This window comes from Diadema setosum, chromosome 16, assembly GCF_964275005.1.
Source record: "Diadema setosum chromosome 16, eeDiaSeto1, whole genome shotgun sequence".
Classification (NCBI taxonomy): Eukaryota; Metazoa; Echinodermata; class Echinoidea; order Diadematoida; family Diadematidae; genus Diadema; species Diadema setosum.
Window position 1 is genome coordinate 34,743,270 of NC_092700.1, and position 18,009 is coordinate 34,761,278.

General features: G+C 36.3%; 1 protein-coding gene across 1 annotated transcript; it reads right to left on the reverse strand.

The window, feature by feature from the left end:
- Positions 1-5,154: 5,154 nt before the first annotated feature.
- Positions 5,155-17,712, reverse strand: LOC140239845 (uncharacterized). The gene is made up of 4 exons (XM_072319668.1): positions 17,596-17,712; positions 7,575-7,637; positions 6,576-6,691; positions 5,155-5,608 (listed from the first exon to the last, which is right to left on the reverse strand). The coding sequence occupies exons 1-4, from the start codon at positions 17,710-17,712 to the stop codon at positions 5,155-5,157; spliced, it is 750 nt and encodes a 249-aa protein (XP_072175769.1).
- Positions 17,713-18,009: the final 297 nt, after the last annotated feature.

Here is an 18,009-nt window from a genome sequence, read left to right on the forward strand (position 1 = left end):
TCCATGTCTGGAGTATAATGAACCCATTCACAAACACTTGCCTACCCTAGAAATTTCAAGTTCTTGAATTATTACAAATAAAAATCACATTATGCACTTTACAACTGCTTGAAATAACACTATTTATGTACTATGATAACTCATCATTGCCTGTAAATAAAAACGCATTTCATTTTTAGAAACTATAATGATGAAGTAGTGAAGGTTTGATTCATCACTTATAATATGAACAAAACAGGAGAAGGCAAACAGCATTGCAGCTATTTGAAAGATAATGGTCGCAAGAGGAAAATCGAAATGTTTGGAATATGATTATGACTACATCTGCATCCATTTTCACTCAAAATCATTTTACAAAATTCATCTGATTCCCCGTAATAACTAACGTAATAACTATTAAGCCGTAGTTACTTCATGGAATAAAAGCATAACAAAGCAAGACAAATATGGATATCTGTATACTGCAGAGCAACCCTGAATCTAACCCTACATATCCTGAATGTGCAAAATTATGTTTTTCACTTTCTTTGAAGTGCCAGTTCATGCTTGCTTCCATGTACACGAGTACAAAATCTGTGTTTACTCACATCCCGTAGGCCCTCCAATAATAAAGGGAGTGTGAAGTTCATGTCTTATCAATATAATGTTATGAAACGTTCACCCCTCCACCAATAAAAGATGAAAATACATCGTTTGGGAGTACACATGAAATTGTCACCAATATTGTAATCAACTCTGTCAAACATCAATTTAATTACATTGCAATTGGAGTGTGTGTGTATGTGTGTGTGAGGGGAGGAGTACGGTAAACGGTGTTCCCTTTTTGGCTCACTCATTTTCAAACCAAAACTTTAATCTATGAGTTCCAAAAACACATTATTATGGTATCATGGTATCATTTGCGGCTCCTTTCTAAATTCTTCAAATTCACTGAATAATATGTGCACACTGTATACATAAACTATTCAGCATAATATATCTACACTTACATAGGCACAACAGTACTGAACCCATTCATAATAAATTCACATCCACTACACAATGTTCCTAACATAACAAAATTGTATTCATGAATATTTCTATTTTGTATTACGCAGGTAGTATCTCATGTTAATCAAGATCAAATAAACACTGAAAGTAAATCAATACTCACTATAATCATTTCTAAAGTCGTCAAGTTTCATTTATGCAAAGTCTGTTGCAGCTTTTATGTAACCTGTCACTGAGAAATACCACAAAGTCAGACTGAATTCTTGATTTTAATATTCACACCTTTTTTCTGTTCTATTCGTGAGAATGCGATACTTTGTGTTCCAGTTATATCAAAATTGAAATCCTAGCACAGAAATGGTGGAGTTGAGAAATTTGGTGTTAAAGTTCTATATTGATAACTAGAAATTTTGGTGTAGGCTGCATACAAAATGGGTTAATTTAAATATGTTTAATGAAATCTTGAAAGAGTCAAAATCTCAAACTTTTTTTTTTCCAGTGTTGCAATCTAGACAAGAGGTATAGCTTATATCATTTCTGACTTTTTTGTTACTTGCAGAGTTACTTCTATTGTGGTTTATATTATCTTTGTGAGTCATATTATGAGGATGGCGTTAGGGTTACACACCACAACTCTTTGAATGATTTATGTGCTGAAAACAACAATGGAATAATAACAATCTTCATAATGACCGTTCATAATGTTCTTGTAACATATTCAAAAAATGCTCAACAAACATACAATCAGTAGAAATGGTTAACCATGGGAAATGTGATGTAATCATTGTATTATATGATAGGTTTTTTTCATCAGACACATCTATGTACAAAAATTTTACTTTGATGCATAATGACTGCATTGGAAACCAATCGCATGTATGTAAACCATGACTGGCAAAGGAATATACACAATCCTGTTTCAGTGTGAAATGCTGGCAGAGGAGCTCATCAGCTCCCTGAAAGAATATTTCAAACCTTGCGGTTAGAACATTCTGTCTGCAAGCTCTTGATAAGAAAAGAAATCTGCTTTATGGAATAGTCAAAGATTTTTGAGAATAATGCATACCTTCAACTTGAATTTTCAATGATATGATATAGCTTTGTACCATTCAGGACTAAGTCCCACGGCATACATAGTTTTTGACACATAACCAAGCTTCTATGGGCATTATACATTCTGCAAATATTGCATGATTGGCACTATTCTATAAAATCATTTTTTTAATGATTTATGAATGTGGCTCTCCTATGAAGTATTTAAATCTGAAGAAGATGGCATTCACATCAAGATCATGCAAGAATTGAAAATTTGTCTCATCTGTAATTTGAAGCCAATTATTTATTTTTGCACCACTCACAAAGTATGTTTAAGGTGTTCGCATTTGTATGGCCTATATCTATGTATAGCTCACTCGAGTGGGCTTTACACAGCCAGAAGTTTACACTGGGTAGGGCTGTTGTGAGTGTTTAAACAGAACATTTTAATGGTCCACATGTCATTGCATAGGCAGTACAAAATCTTGCACTGGGTGGGGCAAGTTATCTGTTGCCATGCCAACACTTAAGTTGGCGAGAAATATTGGTATGTCTTGTGGCACCTGCTGAAAAATAAAACTTAATTCACAGCTAAATTACTATCAGCTGTCTGACTGCACAAAAGGTCATCTGACTAACAGGAATATATTTTCTGTTTCGTAATAGGCAAATACCTTTCAGCCAATCAACGTGCAGCAATCACAATATAGGGGAAATATAATGAAGAATATTGCCTTGCTATATCTTACATAAATTGTTAGCATTTCAAGCTGACTTATGAGCACATTTCAATCTGAAACTTGACAGCAAAACTTCAGAGGAAATGCCCAGGGAGAAAGGAAAAATCTTTCCTTCTTTTTCTTCCAATAATTCTAACATTTTCTACCATTTTGGACTACCCCCTCAAGTCCTGAATTACCCTGCGGTGCTTTAGATTAGCATGGAGTACTCACAGTTTAACCCATTCACTTTAGGAACCTGGTGAGCTGTGTGTTAAGTCTATGTGGATTTCAGAATTCAGTATGGAAGGGATTAAGAAAGACTTTACAGGATTGCATTTGGCATACCTAGTTCAGTCATCCAATGATAAACTACATCATATCTTATAAAACACAATAATTTTTTACGATAACTTGTGAACACCCAAAATGGCACATCATATACATCAAAATAATAATAACTCTCCACTTGTATCTACAGGGTTACTAAACTTAAACTCTACTTTCAGCAATCATGATATTCTGAGTATCTCCTATATGTTCAAGGTGAAAAATCACAGCAAATATTTTGAACAGCATTTCCAAGACTAGCACTATATACAAATACTTCTAACTAACATTTACAAGTCCTCAAGTGTATGTACATTATCCCTTTATCTACAAGACATAATCATCTAAGGTAGTACAATTTACATTATTTTAACATCAGAGTATTGAAAGCATTATACTGATTTGAGAAAAATCAATGTTTCTTCCATCTACAGTACAAATTGAAGATAAACAAACAAACTTGCGTCAAATAAATTTCAAGAATCCAGGAGAATACAATCATCTAGACAGGTCCCTGTGTGGCAATTCAATTAAATCAAATGTATCTCAACAGTATCACAATCAAAATACAAAATCACAAAGATATATTACTACAGTGAGCAACACTCTCAATCCAAATTAGTTCCATTCACACAAGTTCACACATCTTGTAGTTCAGACACACAAGGTGTGACATAAATATATAAACATACATACACACACAAACACACACACATTCCTGGAGAAAGAGAAAGCAAGAGCAGTACATTGGTGGGCTATAAAATAGCTTCCTCTGAATGAACGGGTGCTGCTCATTATTCCGAAGGTTTGCTATTCCGAAGGTTCGTTGTTCCGAGTCATTACTCCGAAACACGCAAATTCCCTATACCTAGAGGTTCGTTAATCCGAAAATGAAAAGGGGTTCATTAATCCAAAAATTTGTGGCGTTATTCCGAAGGTTCATTATTCCGAAGATCGGTTAATCCGAAAATGAAATTGGAAACAATGAACCTTCGGAATAACGAATCTTAGGAATAAAGAGCCTTCAGAATAACGAACCTTCGGAATGACGAGCTGTAACCGAATGAACTGTGTAACAGTTATCCTATGTATCATTGTCAAAGTTAGAGTCCAGCTAGCTAAATTGATGTTATTTCTTCTCTTTTAAGAATCTCCTTATCCAGATAAACCTGTAAATTGTGGGGCCACTTCTCTTCTCCAACTTGTCTCTTCCTTCTAATTTTTTAAACTCTTAATGTGCCATGGTGTAAGCCATCTGTGTGCAACATTATTCTGAGACAGTAGTCTATGAAAGCTTTTATAATATATATTGTTTTTGAAAGCCATGGAACATTTTATACAAACGTTGATACTAGACATGCAATGAGTGAAGTTGTTGAGAAAATATTGTAAGCTTTGACATATGTAAATTTTTATGACAAAGGTGTGAATTTTTTTCTTGCAACGGCCATCAGCTATGGTATTGTCCTGTTCTGGAGGCATGACTTTCGTAGACACAACTGCGATTTAAAAATTTACTTGAAAAACTCCTATGGAACACCACTATTCAATCACCAGGCGTGCAAGCAGCATGTGTGTGAAATGGCATCGCGAGTGAAACTTTTATTGCGGCAGTATTTGGTGATTATTGATCGGTTTTGGCACGATTGTGCATTTGAGCTAGATATGCCAACTTGGCTCAGTCGGGCGTGTGTGGCACGTAAAGAGTTTACAGGTCAATACTTTTGAAATCAATTATTTTGCCAATAACTAAAGAAGAAAGAAAAGTTGTCTCAACAACACTAGAGTGCCATTTGATGGGAAGTGAAAGGGGTGTCTGTAATGTCTAAGAATGATTTCTTATACTGTAAAATGAGGAATTTTTGCATCCATATTAATTTTGCGAATTTTGCGAGCGAAGATTTGCAAAATTAAAAATGTGAGCGAAAGTTCTTGCCTACACTGTATGCATTGAATGCTACTGGCAATTCGTGAAAATTTCATGCCACCGAAAATGCCATTGGCTCCAATATGGAAAAATGTCATGCTGCGAATATTAATCATGTTTTACAGTACACTCCTTGCCCAACATTGGGGAACTTCACAACGTGCTGACGATGTCATTTGGTTCGTGGTCCCTGACTTTGTAGAACTTGACACGGCCGTGTGGGAAGTAGATCTTGTAGAGATAGTAGGCATCGACGACCAGGAGGATGATGAGGACGGGAATGGCGAGGAACTGGAGATACCACCAGAATGGTCTGGAGTGATGCGGTACGGCGTGAGGATGGTTCCGTAAAGGCCTCTTGCTGTCATTATTGTCACCTTCGTTACTTCTATCATTCTCTAGCAAATTGTCTGACCCATCTATAAGGGCGAAGTCTGTAGTGTTCTCATACACGTTGGTTATAACCTCTGTTTCGAAAGGGAAGATGTTGATCACCTTGACGAGGAAGATGACGTCAGTATCAGGTGGGATGGCATTTCCATTGGTTCCAGCATCAGCGTCGTCATCGTAACCAAGTTGGTGTGGAATGAAAATTTTCCTTGTTTGCCTGGAATGTTTGAGGAGAGAAAGAGGGAGCTGTGTTGGAAATCTATTCCTTTAGAGATGATTATGTATTGTTAAACTGGTTACCATAACTTTCAATGCTTTTCTAATATTGGAAAAAGATTTCATGGAACCATTAAAATTGAGAAAATCTGCAAGAAATCAAAAAGTCATTTATAAGGTAAATTACTGCCAATTTGAAAGAAAAGTTGGAATTTGAATTTGCACAAAGTGCAGCTAATTCAGGAATCATTTGTAAAGTCAGCAATTACACTCAAATGGCATATGAATATACTATGCCTGCCCAGCAAAGCAAATAATTATACATGATCACGGAAAGGCCGCAGTTTAAAATGATTTTTGTACTTTATCTTATGAGACACCAACAATGAATAGTAAAATCAAATTTAAAAGATACACAAAACAAGGAAATTGCTTCTGTAGGATATAATGTTTAATGAGAAAAAAACAAAAGAAAAGAAATAATCTCTACTCTTTTAGAGCTTAGAACATACAACCCTTAAAAAGTAAGATAATTAGACTGAATTTAAACTTCAATGTGAATAATATTATCAAAAATGAATTGAATGCAGAAATTTTTTTCTTACATTGTTTTGATAATAACCATGAAGGTTTGAATGGCAAAAATACTGATAGATCATTTATTTGCAAATACATCTCTGTAGTGCATGGCTAGAGGTACTCAGAATAAATATGATGCATGCTGTTTGGCATTGCAGGCACATTATTGTATACTACAGGACTAGAGGTGAAGGGCAGGAACAAGATGAATTCTGTTTGGAATTCGATCATCAAGAGTGCACATCGCAGGCAAACGTACCAAGAACCGGGGGAGGGGGAAGGGGGAGGGGGAAGGGGGATATGGGAGGGGAGGGAGAGGGGGGGAGGAGAAGGGGGAGGGGAAAATGGGAGGGGAGGGAGGGGGGAGGGGGAAAGGGAACTGCCCTCACCCAACGCAGGCACCAGATAGGCCTGAGTTCAATCCCTGGATGAGTGTTCCTAGGGTAAGGTTCACAGGGATGCCTGGAGTCGTGGCATTAAATGACTCTCCATTCTCAAATGTGCCCTGATGGAAAAAAAAAAGAAAGAGAAAAATTGAGTCAAAGGAACTTGTGTTAGTAAGAAGCAGTGACACTAAGTAATACTCCATTATCAAATGTGCACTGATTGAAAAAAAAAAACAGGACAAAATTCACATCAAAGTTAAATTGTGATGAGATAAATGTGTTTGAAATGTGGTGCTGGCGGAAAATGGTAGGCTAAAGATCCCCTGGACTGCTAGAAAGACCAATACCAGTGTCCTTCAAGAGGTCAACCCAAAGAAGAGACTGTTGTGTTGTGGTCACGCCAGTTTACATTCTATTTTTTTAAACTTACATTCTTGTGGTATGCCAAACCTGTATGTGTGCATCTCATGGTGGTCAATTTTTCATACTCTTCCTCATACTCTGGGTATCTGAATATCTAAAACAAAATCATAATTATTTCATATGATAGTTTTTAGTTAGGGGAATGCAACTACAAATTCAGAAAATAGAGATTTGCTCTTTTCTTTTTGATGCTCCCATGGTATTATGTTAAACACAAAGATTTTGATGTCATAATGGGCTAAGCACCATTTTAAAACATTTTAAATGAAGTCCATCATCACATTGAGAAAGATGAAATAATTCCTGTGATACCTCACTTGTGACAAAACAATACTCTTAATCCGTTGAGGACGGTTTGATTTTGCTACAACACGCATTTCCCATAGACACCTGCCCGAGTATACTCGGGACTCGTCCTCAACGGGTTAAAGTTATGAATAAAAAGTATCTCATATTTTCTCACTGTTTTTTATTTGTGTGAACTGCAAATACCTCGACAAGAATGGAGTCAAATTGTTCGCAATAAAACTCTTCTTATCACTGCATGCTGGTGGACAGGTCTATGAGAGCAGGACTTACATTGTAGGAAAGAAGTAGTGTGTCGCCCTCTTGTGCCTGAAGTTCACAGTCTGCTACATCTACCTGTGGTGAGAACAAGACACAACCAACTTGGTTAGAATGGGAGGAGGTTTAGGAAGAAAGAAAGAATGTGATATCTTTAAACATTTCATATTATATCACATTTCCCATAGACAACTGCCCTAGTATACTCGGAACTTGTCTTCCTACCGGTTAAAGAGGAAATCCACCAAAAAAAAAAAAATAAATAAATAAATAAACTAAAATGACATAAATCCTGGAAGAAATAGGCCTAAGGAAGACATGACTCGTTAGGGCCAATATTGCACTCATCTTCGATTCGTGCAATATTGGCCCTAACTCGTGCAATATTCCCTGGTATCCCATTCATAGCCATCCAATATGATATAAGTATCTTGCTCATATCAAGCACGTGGTTGACTTGTGTTGCTTCATTTTTTATGGCACTACACAAACTTTAGATACAAACAGAATGGCCATAATTATATACAGAAAAAAAAAACCCATCCTTTTTATAATTATACCCCCCCCCCCAAAAAAAAAAAAAAAAATGTATAAACGTTGCAAAACTTTTTGGTGCTTCTGGAAAATCTCTCCTTTTTTTCAACATAGTTGCACATATATGTATCATATATATATTTTTTTTTCATATTTCTATGTATTGCATATATATAATATATGAAGAGTTTGTTTGCAAAAACCGATAAGTCCATATTTGCCAAATGGAGATATTGGCGATTAAAGGTCAAGAAAAATAAAGAAAATAATAAGAAAATTTTTCTTTCTTTTGACCATAACTTCAAAAGTATACCTTTATATGTAGTGACCAATATGTCATGTAAAAGGTATTATTTTGTACTTTATGAAAAAGACCGTACTTCAAAATTTTCAAAAATGGACTTATCGGTTTTTGCAAACAAACTCTTCATATATACACACAAATAGATGTATGAATAAGTATGTGCACAGTGTGTGTGTGTGTGTGTTCATGCTGAGTCAAGCCATTGGCTGTCTATATCCAAAGAAGAGCACCCGCTCCGCAGTTGTTCACCCTATTTGTCAGAAGACCGGCCAGATAACAAATGAGGATGCTATCCATTAATGTCAAGTGTCCACTTGGGCTGAATTTTAATTACCAAAGTCCACACACAACACGCACACACACACACACACACACACACATGCACGTTCAACCCTTGCCGACTCTCCAAACAGCATAAAAAATTCATATAATTTACTCGCCATTCATCACACAAGTTTCGTCCACCTAATCAACCAGCCCCCCCACCCCTCCTCCTCCCCCTCCCCTATCATCATCATCCTTGGATAAACACAGGATGCGCCTTCTCAGAGACATCACCTAGGCTTTTATTCCAGCCCCACAGTGAGAATTTCACCATCTCCTGAATGGACAAAATTCTGTGTACTCAGCAAGAGTGGTAAGTGAACTATTTGCAGACTTGCAAACCTTCACTGACATTGATTACACACTTTTCTCTCTCAACTCTCTTTCTTTATCATTCTCCTGTTCTCTTCCTAAATATCCCTCCATCACTCTTTTGCTGTATCTCTCCATAACCTTTTTCTATATATCTCTTCTTCACTCATTTTCTCCATCTCTCTCTCTCCCCTATATCTCTCTCTCTCTCTTTTTTTTTCATATACTCCTCTCACTCTTTTTCTATTTATCTCTTCTTCACTCATTTTCTATACCTGTATATCTCTACTTTTTTCTAAATATATATATATTTATATATATATATATATATATATTTAGCGAAGAATCAAGAAATAAACTAGTAATGCATTATTTCGCCAATAAGAATGAGTTATATATATATATATATATATATAGTATATATATTACTCTTTTTATATATATCTCTTTATCACTCTTGCTATCTCTCTCTCTCACACACACACACTCTCTCTATATATATATTTCTATATATCTCCTCCTCACTCTCGTCCTATATCTCTCTCCCTCTCCCTCTCCTTTCTTTCTCTCACTTTTTTTATATAGCTCCCCTTTATTCTCTATCAGTCTTTCCTACTCTTCTCCTTAAGATACACACTCTTTTATAACACCTCAATGGAAGGCTCTGATGTGGACAAACACATTTAGACACTGATAGTCTCCTGCTGTGGCTTTGCTGAAAGACTAATCAAGTTCTAATAAAGCACGGAAGTGGAGTGAATGTCAGGCCAGTGCGAAATGGTACTCCTTCTTTCTTGGTATTAGGGTTGGCAGCATATTATGCCCAATTGTATACTGACTATTCGAACAAATACCAAAAATCTGTTTTAATCCAAAACATACACATATTATATTTACATTTTAGATTTATCAAATATATGAAAATTTAGTAAATTTGACTGTTCTTGTTTTTGTGACTGTATGCTAGGGTCATCATGTCAATTCATTTACACTTGGGTATGAACTGGATCTCAGGATCAACCAGCTGTACTACATAGGAACAGCTGATGCTAGAAACGGAGGAACAGGAAGTGCATGTGATAACAATTACAACAATATTTTATCTCCTTATTACAGTAACAACTACATAATGCTATACACAATGAAATAAATGATTCTTGTCTTAGATTACAATAGATGTCTGTTTGCATGAATGTTTTAATTTCTTATCACATATCAATTTGAATATTGTGTGGAATTGCACTTCAAATGTTCTGAAGATGGGCAAAGTCTTTCCTTTCAACAGAGGGTGGACACCAACTGAAACATCTTGCATGGATCATGCCTATTCCAGTCACGTTCAGTTCCCCGCAACTGCCTCTGTGTACATGTACAGACTGGTGTGCATGATGGTTACCATCCGTATCACCATTTCTCTAGAATCAATATTTGTTGAGATGTGAGACAGCGAGGCATGGTCTGACTTCCTAATGTTCCATCTCCATGGCGACCCAAACAGTCAGTAGAGAATGTGTCATACAGTACATCCTCATTGACAGCTTTAGCACCTGAGCTATCATGATGGACTAACTTGACAACAATTTGTCTTCACATTAAGCCATTTAACTGTTGTTGTTTTATTTATTTTTTTTTGGGGGGGGGGTGGTACTCATTTTTTATTTTTCTTGGAGGCATGATGTTGTCATGATTGTTTTCTTTTCACATATTTGTAAAGATGTACAGAAATTGTGCTGGCAATGATATGATTTTGTATTTAGCTCTGCTGTTTGCCAAATTCTCTGAAATCCTAGACTTCTAGACCACTTCTGTACATATAAGATTATAGTCATGAATAGAAATGTTCTTAGGAAAGTTGTAAAGAATAATCTTTCAAGTGGCACAGATTTCCTAATCATTCATTAATGCATTGTATCATTCTGACATCAATAAAACTTTGCTATTTTCAGTCAAGTTACTATTCTGAAATTTTAAGTTTTATTGACTTTAAAGTTTTATTTTTTTTTTTCTAATAAGTTGATTGCCTGGGTCTACACTGGGGTACTATTCCACATGGCGTATATGGCATTTCAAAAACATCTTGTATATTAATGATAAATTGATCGTTTAAAACAATTATATGTAAATGCTTTGATACAAGAGCTCAAAGTGTATGGAAATGTTCTGACAGTATTAAGTATGTCATAAAAACAAATTAAAGTACAAAATTCATGTTTTTCTATACAGAACCTAGAAACAGTATTCTTGGGCTGACTTCAGGCAATGTCGTTCTTGTAGTCCACTGCCAGAATAAGCTGAAAGAAAGGAACAAAGGGTTTAGTCGTCATGGAAACACTGGACAGCCACTGTTTATATGCCACTGAGTGACAGGGAGTACCTCTGAGTTTGTATTGCAAACAATTACGCGCACCGTCCGTGTCGATTAGGGCCAGGCATGTCAGGCGAGCGGCTCACCTCACGTCCGCATGTTTTCGTAGCATTCATTGTCCGGTATCAGGCTCAAGCCACGTGATCGCACACACGCCGAGAGATGAGCTGGCACTGAGTAATTGAGAGATGCTAACACAGACTGCCTGGCATGGACATTATAGGAACTGGAGGTTCCCCATGCATTTATGCATAGAATCTCATATTGGTGATTGGTAAATATTGGTTGAAGTTCAGGATTGGAAATTTGTCCTCACTCTCATGCTATACTTGCAACTCGCAAGTGGAACTGTGTATGTGTGTGTGTTTGAGAGAGAATTTAAGATAATGCATCTGTATTTTGGTGGTTTTTAGTCATTTCTTGGTCCATTGTTGTTTATCTTTAGAGGAACTTTATGACTACAAATTACAAAGATTTTTTTTCTCTCTAGAGGTATTTTACTAGGAACTCCTTCACAACTAAGGCCAAATGAAACCATAACTATCATATTATTGACTATATCATGTTTTTCAGGCCTTTTTCAGATTCCTTTTTTCCCCCACAGGCTAAATAAAAGATTGTGACAACAAACCAAATCCCCACAGAGAATCTGAAAACTCCATGGATTTTGTGCTGGTCACACTTCTTCTTACCTGAATCCTGAACTATTTAAACCTCCATCACTGCTACAGGCAACCTCACTGCCTACATAGGGCCATTGGTGTTTGGACCTATGAACTTCAAAGGGTTGAAGGGATGGTAAAGTTTTAGTTGAGATGGGTATTCAGTCTTAAACTTTCTGCAACATAATTAGAAACTACTTATGAAATATTAATGAGCATACAATTATCAAATGAATTCAAAGTTTATTTGATGAAAATCAGTTTTGAAATGGCTGAGGTATCCAAAACAAAGTAAAAAAAAAAAAAAGTGCCCTAATAAAAGGTGGGTCCTACCATTTTTTAAACCTCTTTGTTTATGGATATCTCAGCCATTTCAACATCAATTTTCATCAAATTAACTTCTTCATAAAATTATGTCAGTTTCACAGGAATTTTTTCATTATCTCACGAAAAAGCTGGAAACCTGAAGCCCCATCTCATCCAAAACTATACCATCCCTTTAATACCAAGAACCACTGGCTCTGGATTCAGGAGCATTCACTTTTGATTCTTTCCTCCTTTTTTTTTTTGGGGGGGGGGGGGGAATGGTGTTTAAACAGGATTAGCTCTCTAGGTTGTTTGTATTCAGCAGCTGGCCAATACCTCTAGTTGAACGTCCTTTCTCAGCAAAGAGCAGAAAATGGAATGCTACCATGGCAATGCATCGCTGTCGCAGGGGTCCAAAATGATTCACTCTTGTTTGCCAAATTGTGAAAATCCTACATTGGGGCTAGAACCGCCTGCCAAATCTTATCCCATTGATATAGGATTCATGCTGTTTTCTTGTAGGCAATACATAGGATGCTTTATTTTTTTTAATGCATTAATCGATCTGTATTAGTATACTTACACTACAAAAACAAGGATCCTGCAGGAATAAAATCACTATAATAAAAAATAAAAACATTTTGCCAAAAAAAAACAAAAACCAACATCAACAGAAATTAGGTTTCCGGGATATGATGGGTTAAACAATATCTGTCTTGGATAGCAACAATCCCATGAATGGACCAAAAACCAAATACAGCACAGAAAAAGTTAATCCGTTTAGAACGGGCTGATTTTGCTACAACGGTCATTTCCCATAGACGCTTGGCCAAGTATACTCGGGACTCGTCCTCAACGGGTTAAGCATGTATGTAGCAGAAGTCATCAGATGAAATGCTGAACTGCAAACTGAGCACTTATGAAATGGCACCACTGAAATGCCTTTAAAGTGCCCCTGAAACCATAATTTAGCTTTAGATACACAAAAGGGTGAGGATAAAAGAAGTGAAAAAAAATTACTCAAAATAAGACAGCAACCAATGAACATTGTTCAGCTCCAATGCCATATGATGTGTGGAGAGAACTAGGGTATTGCACTTTACCATAGAATCTCATCGTTAATTACTTTCAATGCAACATGTATTACATTAATCACTGACAGGAATAAGCCCACCCACGGACTGTTGATACCATGATTTTTTTATGGCCTTGCAACAGCAGCTGCGCCATACTAAAGGGTAGCACATGCCATGCAAAAATAAACAGTACATATTCATAGACACACATATACACAGATAGAAGGTTAGGAATTAATTCAAAGCCTGACTGCACGGGAGAGAAAAGGTCATTCCAAGTTAACCCATTGAAGATTGACTAATTTTCCTACAACATGCATTTCCCATTTACCCAAGCCCAAGAATACTGTGGACTAGTCTTCAATGGGTTATAGTAGAGGTAACAATTTCTGTGATAACACATGATTTGATTTGTTGAAGGCTTGAGAAAATGTAATGTAACGTAAAGAATGCAAAATCTAAAGTTAGACATACAACACTGGCTGGAATTCATGGATTATACAAAACTTGACTTGCATAGATGTATGAAAACATTGCATTATACCAACAGGTTTAGAATAGTGAAGGCCAACTGATATGGACATATGTACGCGCTTCTATTTCATGCTTGTTTGGTATATTAACTAATGTGACCATGAATTTAATTTGAATGTCATTTGTGAATTCGGGCTCCAATTTCTGGTTTAAATCTCCTTTTCCAGTGCAATGTGGAACATGATGTTGTCCAGTGGAGATTTTCCAAGGTATTCACACAAGAAAGAAATAATAGATTCAGTAAAATGGAAGAAGGAAGAAGAAATGAAAATAGAATAATATCAGTATTTGTCAAGCATGAAAAAGAAAAAAAAAATCAAGCGCGTATCAACTCTCCAGCATTGACAAATTCATGTTCATGTAGCTAGAATTTCACAGATAGTTTGTGTCTTGTATCTAACAGACTGTGAGATAGAGAAAAAATGAGTAAATAAGCTGATCTATGAGGATTTACATATTTCAATCATCATGTACTACACGTGGTAACAATCTACCTACCCAATTCTGGATGGGGCAGGCACTTCACCTCATAATTTTGAATTAAAAATACAATTTGTACTCCTAAACAACTCATTATCCTTTTGAATTGCATCAGCACAACACGTTTCTTAGTACAGCCTTCGGGATACATAGCAAGAAAATTTTAAATGGTGGGAGATGCATGCCTCAAATGAAGAGTTGTATAAATACAGTGGTATGTTGAAGAGAGTATCATTTTAGAAACTCCAAAAAAGTATTGAAAGTGGAAGGTAACATTTAGTACATTTTTATTGACTGTTAGATTTTGAATTGAATTTTTTTTTTTTCCGGGGCTCACTGTAAATTCCAGTACATTACTAGGCTACCTTTGCACACCAATGCACTGCATGTGTGTCCATCATGTATATTTTGTGAAGAAAGTTCATCAAAACTTACAAACATTTCTATATACATTCTTGCCACGCACTCTATATGTTATTACATCAGCTCAATACTTTTAGATTTGTGTTTATAGATAAAAAATACAGAAGACTGCAACAAAAAGGCTTAAGTGTGGCTGACACACAAAACTACTGAGTAGTTGAGTTTTGTGCATTATTCAAATTGTAGATAACTGTTGACTTCCAAATTTCTCAGCAGTGGCCTAAACAAGTCCCCTGAGGTTAATATTTAATGTTTTGTTGCATTTTGGGAGGTCTGTAAAAGGTATCCCCTACCTTTAAGTTATGCATTTTGGGAGGTCTGTAAAAGGTATCCCCTACCTTTAAGTTATTCAAACAACTTCTATGTTTACCTAAATTATCACATGTGTAGACTATTGAATATCTATAGGGCCTATCTACTAACTCTGACATTTTTCCTTTAGACACTGCAACTTGATCTATCATTTTGATAAAAAAGGATGAAACGGAACAGAATGTGAGCTACCAGAGACTACATGAAAAGAAGACATAAAGTGCATTGCCCGAAGAATAAGTTGGGAAGAAAAAGGGTGCTGATGCCAAGGACTCCTCACAGCACTAAAGTCCTTATGCTTCTCAAGCTAATGTCTCCACTCTTGCTGCTATCAAAAAGTCCATTGCCTTTTTCCAGAGTTTGATGTTTTGGAGTTCAAAGCTATAGTGAGCTGGAGCTTCTACTCGCAAGTAGGAAATGGTCCCAACATCAGCTGTGTAAATCATGCAGACCTTGAATATGAGAGATTGACAAACAGACAGACAATTTCAGGTCCAAAGAGGAGAGAGAGAGAAGAAGAAGATACAGAAGAAGAGAAACAGACAGATAGGACAAGTTGAAAGAAGAATAAGAAGAAAAGCAATGACAAACAGACACACAGAAATATATGATAGGTTTAAAGGGATGGTATAGTTTTGGTTGAGATGGGGCTTCAGGTATCCAACTTTTTTTGTGTGTGTAAGATAATGAGAAACCTCTCCTGAAATATGAAAGAACATGTACAATGCTAAGGGGGATCAAAAGTTTTTTTTGTTGTTGTGAAAACAGGTTTTTTTTTTTTTAATGGATGAGATATCAAGAACAAAGCAGTCCTAATAAAAGGTGGGACCCACCTTTTATTAGGACTGCTTTGTTTTGCTTTGTTTTTTGATATCTCAGCTATTTCAAAACAGATTTTCATCAAATAAATTTTGAGTTCTTCTTATTGTATGCTCTGTAACATTCCATAAGTGGTTTCTAAGTAGCTCGCATAAAAAAAAATCAAAATCTCAATCCTCATCTCAACCAATACTATCCCATCCCTTTAAGAAGTAGAAAAGAGAAAGAGAAGACAGACATACAGACAAACATGACAATGGAAGAGCTACAGTAATGGGTGCAGAATGTTTTGATAGTCACTTTATACCATGCTTGAGTCCAAGTGTGTGTGGGGGGGGGGGGCAGGGGGAGAGCGCTGCAGAACCTACCCCTTGTCTACTAAAAGTAGTGGTGCTGGTGGTAAAGTGGAAATCAGATATGATGGAAATTTCAACCTGAAATCCTACAACGAGGGGGAAAAAAAGTTTGTCATCCATGTCAAACTTCCAACTGCAAGCTGCCGAGGTACTTTGCTCTTGCTTTTTGGTGGGGAACTAGATCTGCTAGCTGTGTCGTGTTCCCTCCTTTGGGTAGGTGTATGAATTTCAACTTGCCTGCTATGTGGGTTGAGTCATGTAAAGAGTAGGCAGCATGTAAGGTTTAAAGGGACTAGACAGTACTGGTTGATGTAGAGATTCATGTTTTGAACATTCCTGAGTGAGACAATGAGAAACCTCTTATGATATATGAAAGAGCATGTAATTTCAAGAAGGATTCTATGTTTATTTGATGAAAATTGGTTTTCAAATGGCTAAGTTATCCAAAAAAAGTGATAGTAATAAAAGGCAACACGTCACGCCTTTTATTAGGATCTCTTTGTTTCACCTTGTTTTTGGATATCTCAGCCATTTGAAAACCGAGTTTCATAAAAAAAAAAAAAAACTTTTGATACCCCTTAGAATTGCATGCTCTTTGACATCTCATAGAGTGGTTTCTGAATATCTCGCAAAACATTAAAAGCTAAATCCCCACCTTGACCAGAACTGTACATACCCTTTAACACGATAAGAATTGAACCTGTACCATTGCAGTATTCTGTATGTGCAACACCTCACCAGCATCATGCCAATACTTAGATATATAACTTCCGGATGAAAATAACCATCTTTATTCTGGGAGAAAAACAACAACAACCAACAAAACCAACAACAAAAAACAAACAAACATAAGACAGGAAATAAAAGAGAGACATATGCTGGTCAAAATATGGACCATGAAACTAAAAATTAGGCTGATTTTCCCATGTCATCCCATGGTCTAGATGGGTTCCCTTTGCCCCCCTTACCAAATTATGTCTTTATTACCTTTAGGAATAATCATATAAGTATGAATAATACCAACATGTGCTGTTATTAATGCACTCCTCTGTTATAGAGAGACAATTGCTTGCCTAAACTTATAGTACAATTGAGCACAAGCATGTACAGTGTATCATCAACGGGAGAAGAATTTTGCCATGAAAGCCAAATCCTGATGGATAGAGTAGCCAAGTCAATACAGAGAGTCAAGACAGATTTGTCCTTTTAAGCCGGCTCTCTTCCAATACCTTATTTCCCAGTTCATCGCCTGAATGGTATCGCTGGATGGTGACATACGGGGCATTAGATCTTGAGTAGATGTTGAAACCCTGTGATGAAGTAGGCTTGGTGGAGATGGTTCCCATGATCTTTTTTACACCTTCATGCTGTGCCTTGTTTGGCAATCAGCAACTTACACTGGAGTGCCTTCTTTACTGATTGGAACAAGTGAAAGGTTTTATTGCAAAATGAGCTAAGTGCCATTTTAAAACATTTCAAATTAAGTCCATCATCAGATAGGGCAAGATCAAACCTTTCCATTAATACCTCACTTGGGACATAACAAGGAATATTCTAGAAGGTATGATTAAAATATCCTGTATTTTCTCATTATTTTCTTTGTTTTTTAGCAGCTTTAATCACAAATATCTCAACTTAGCAAG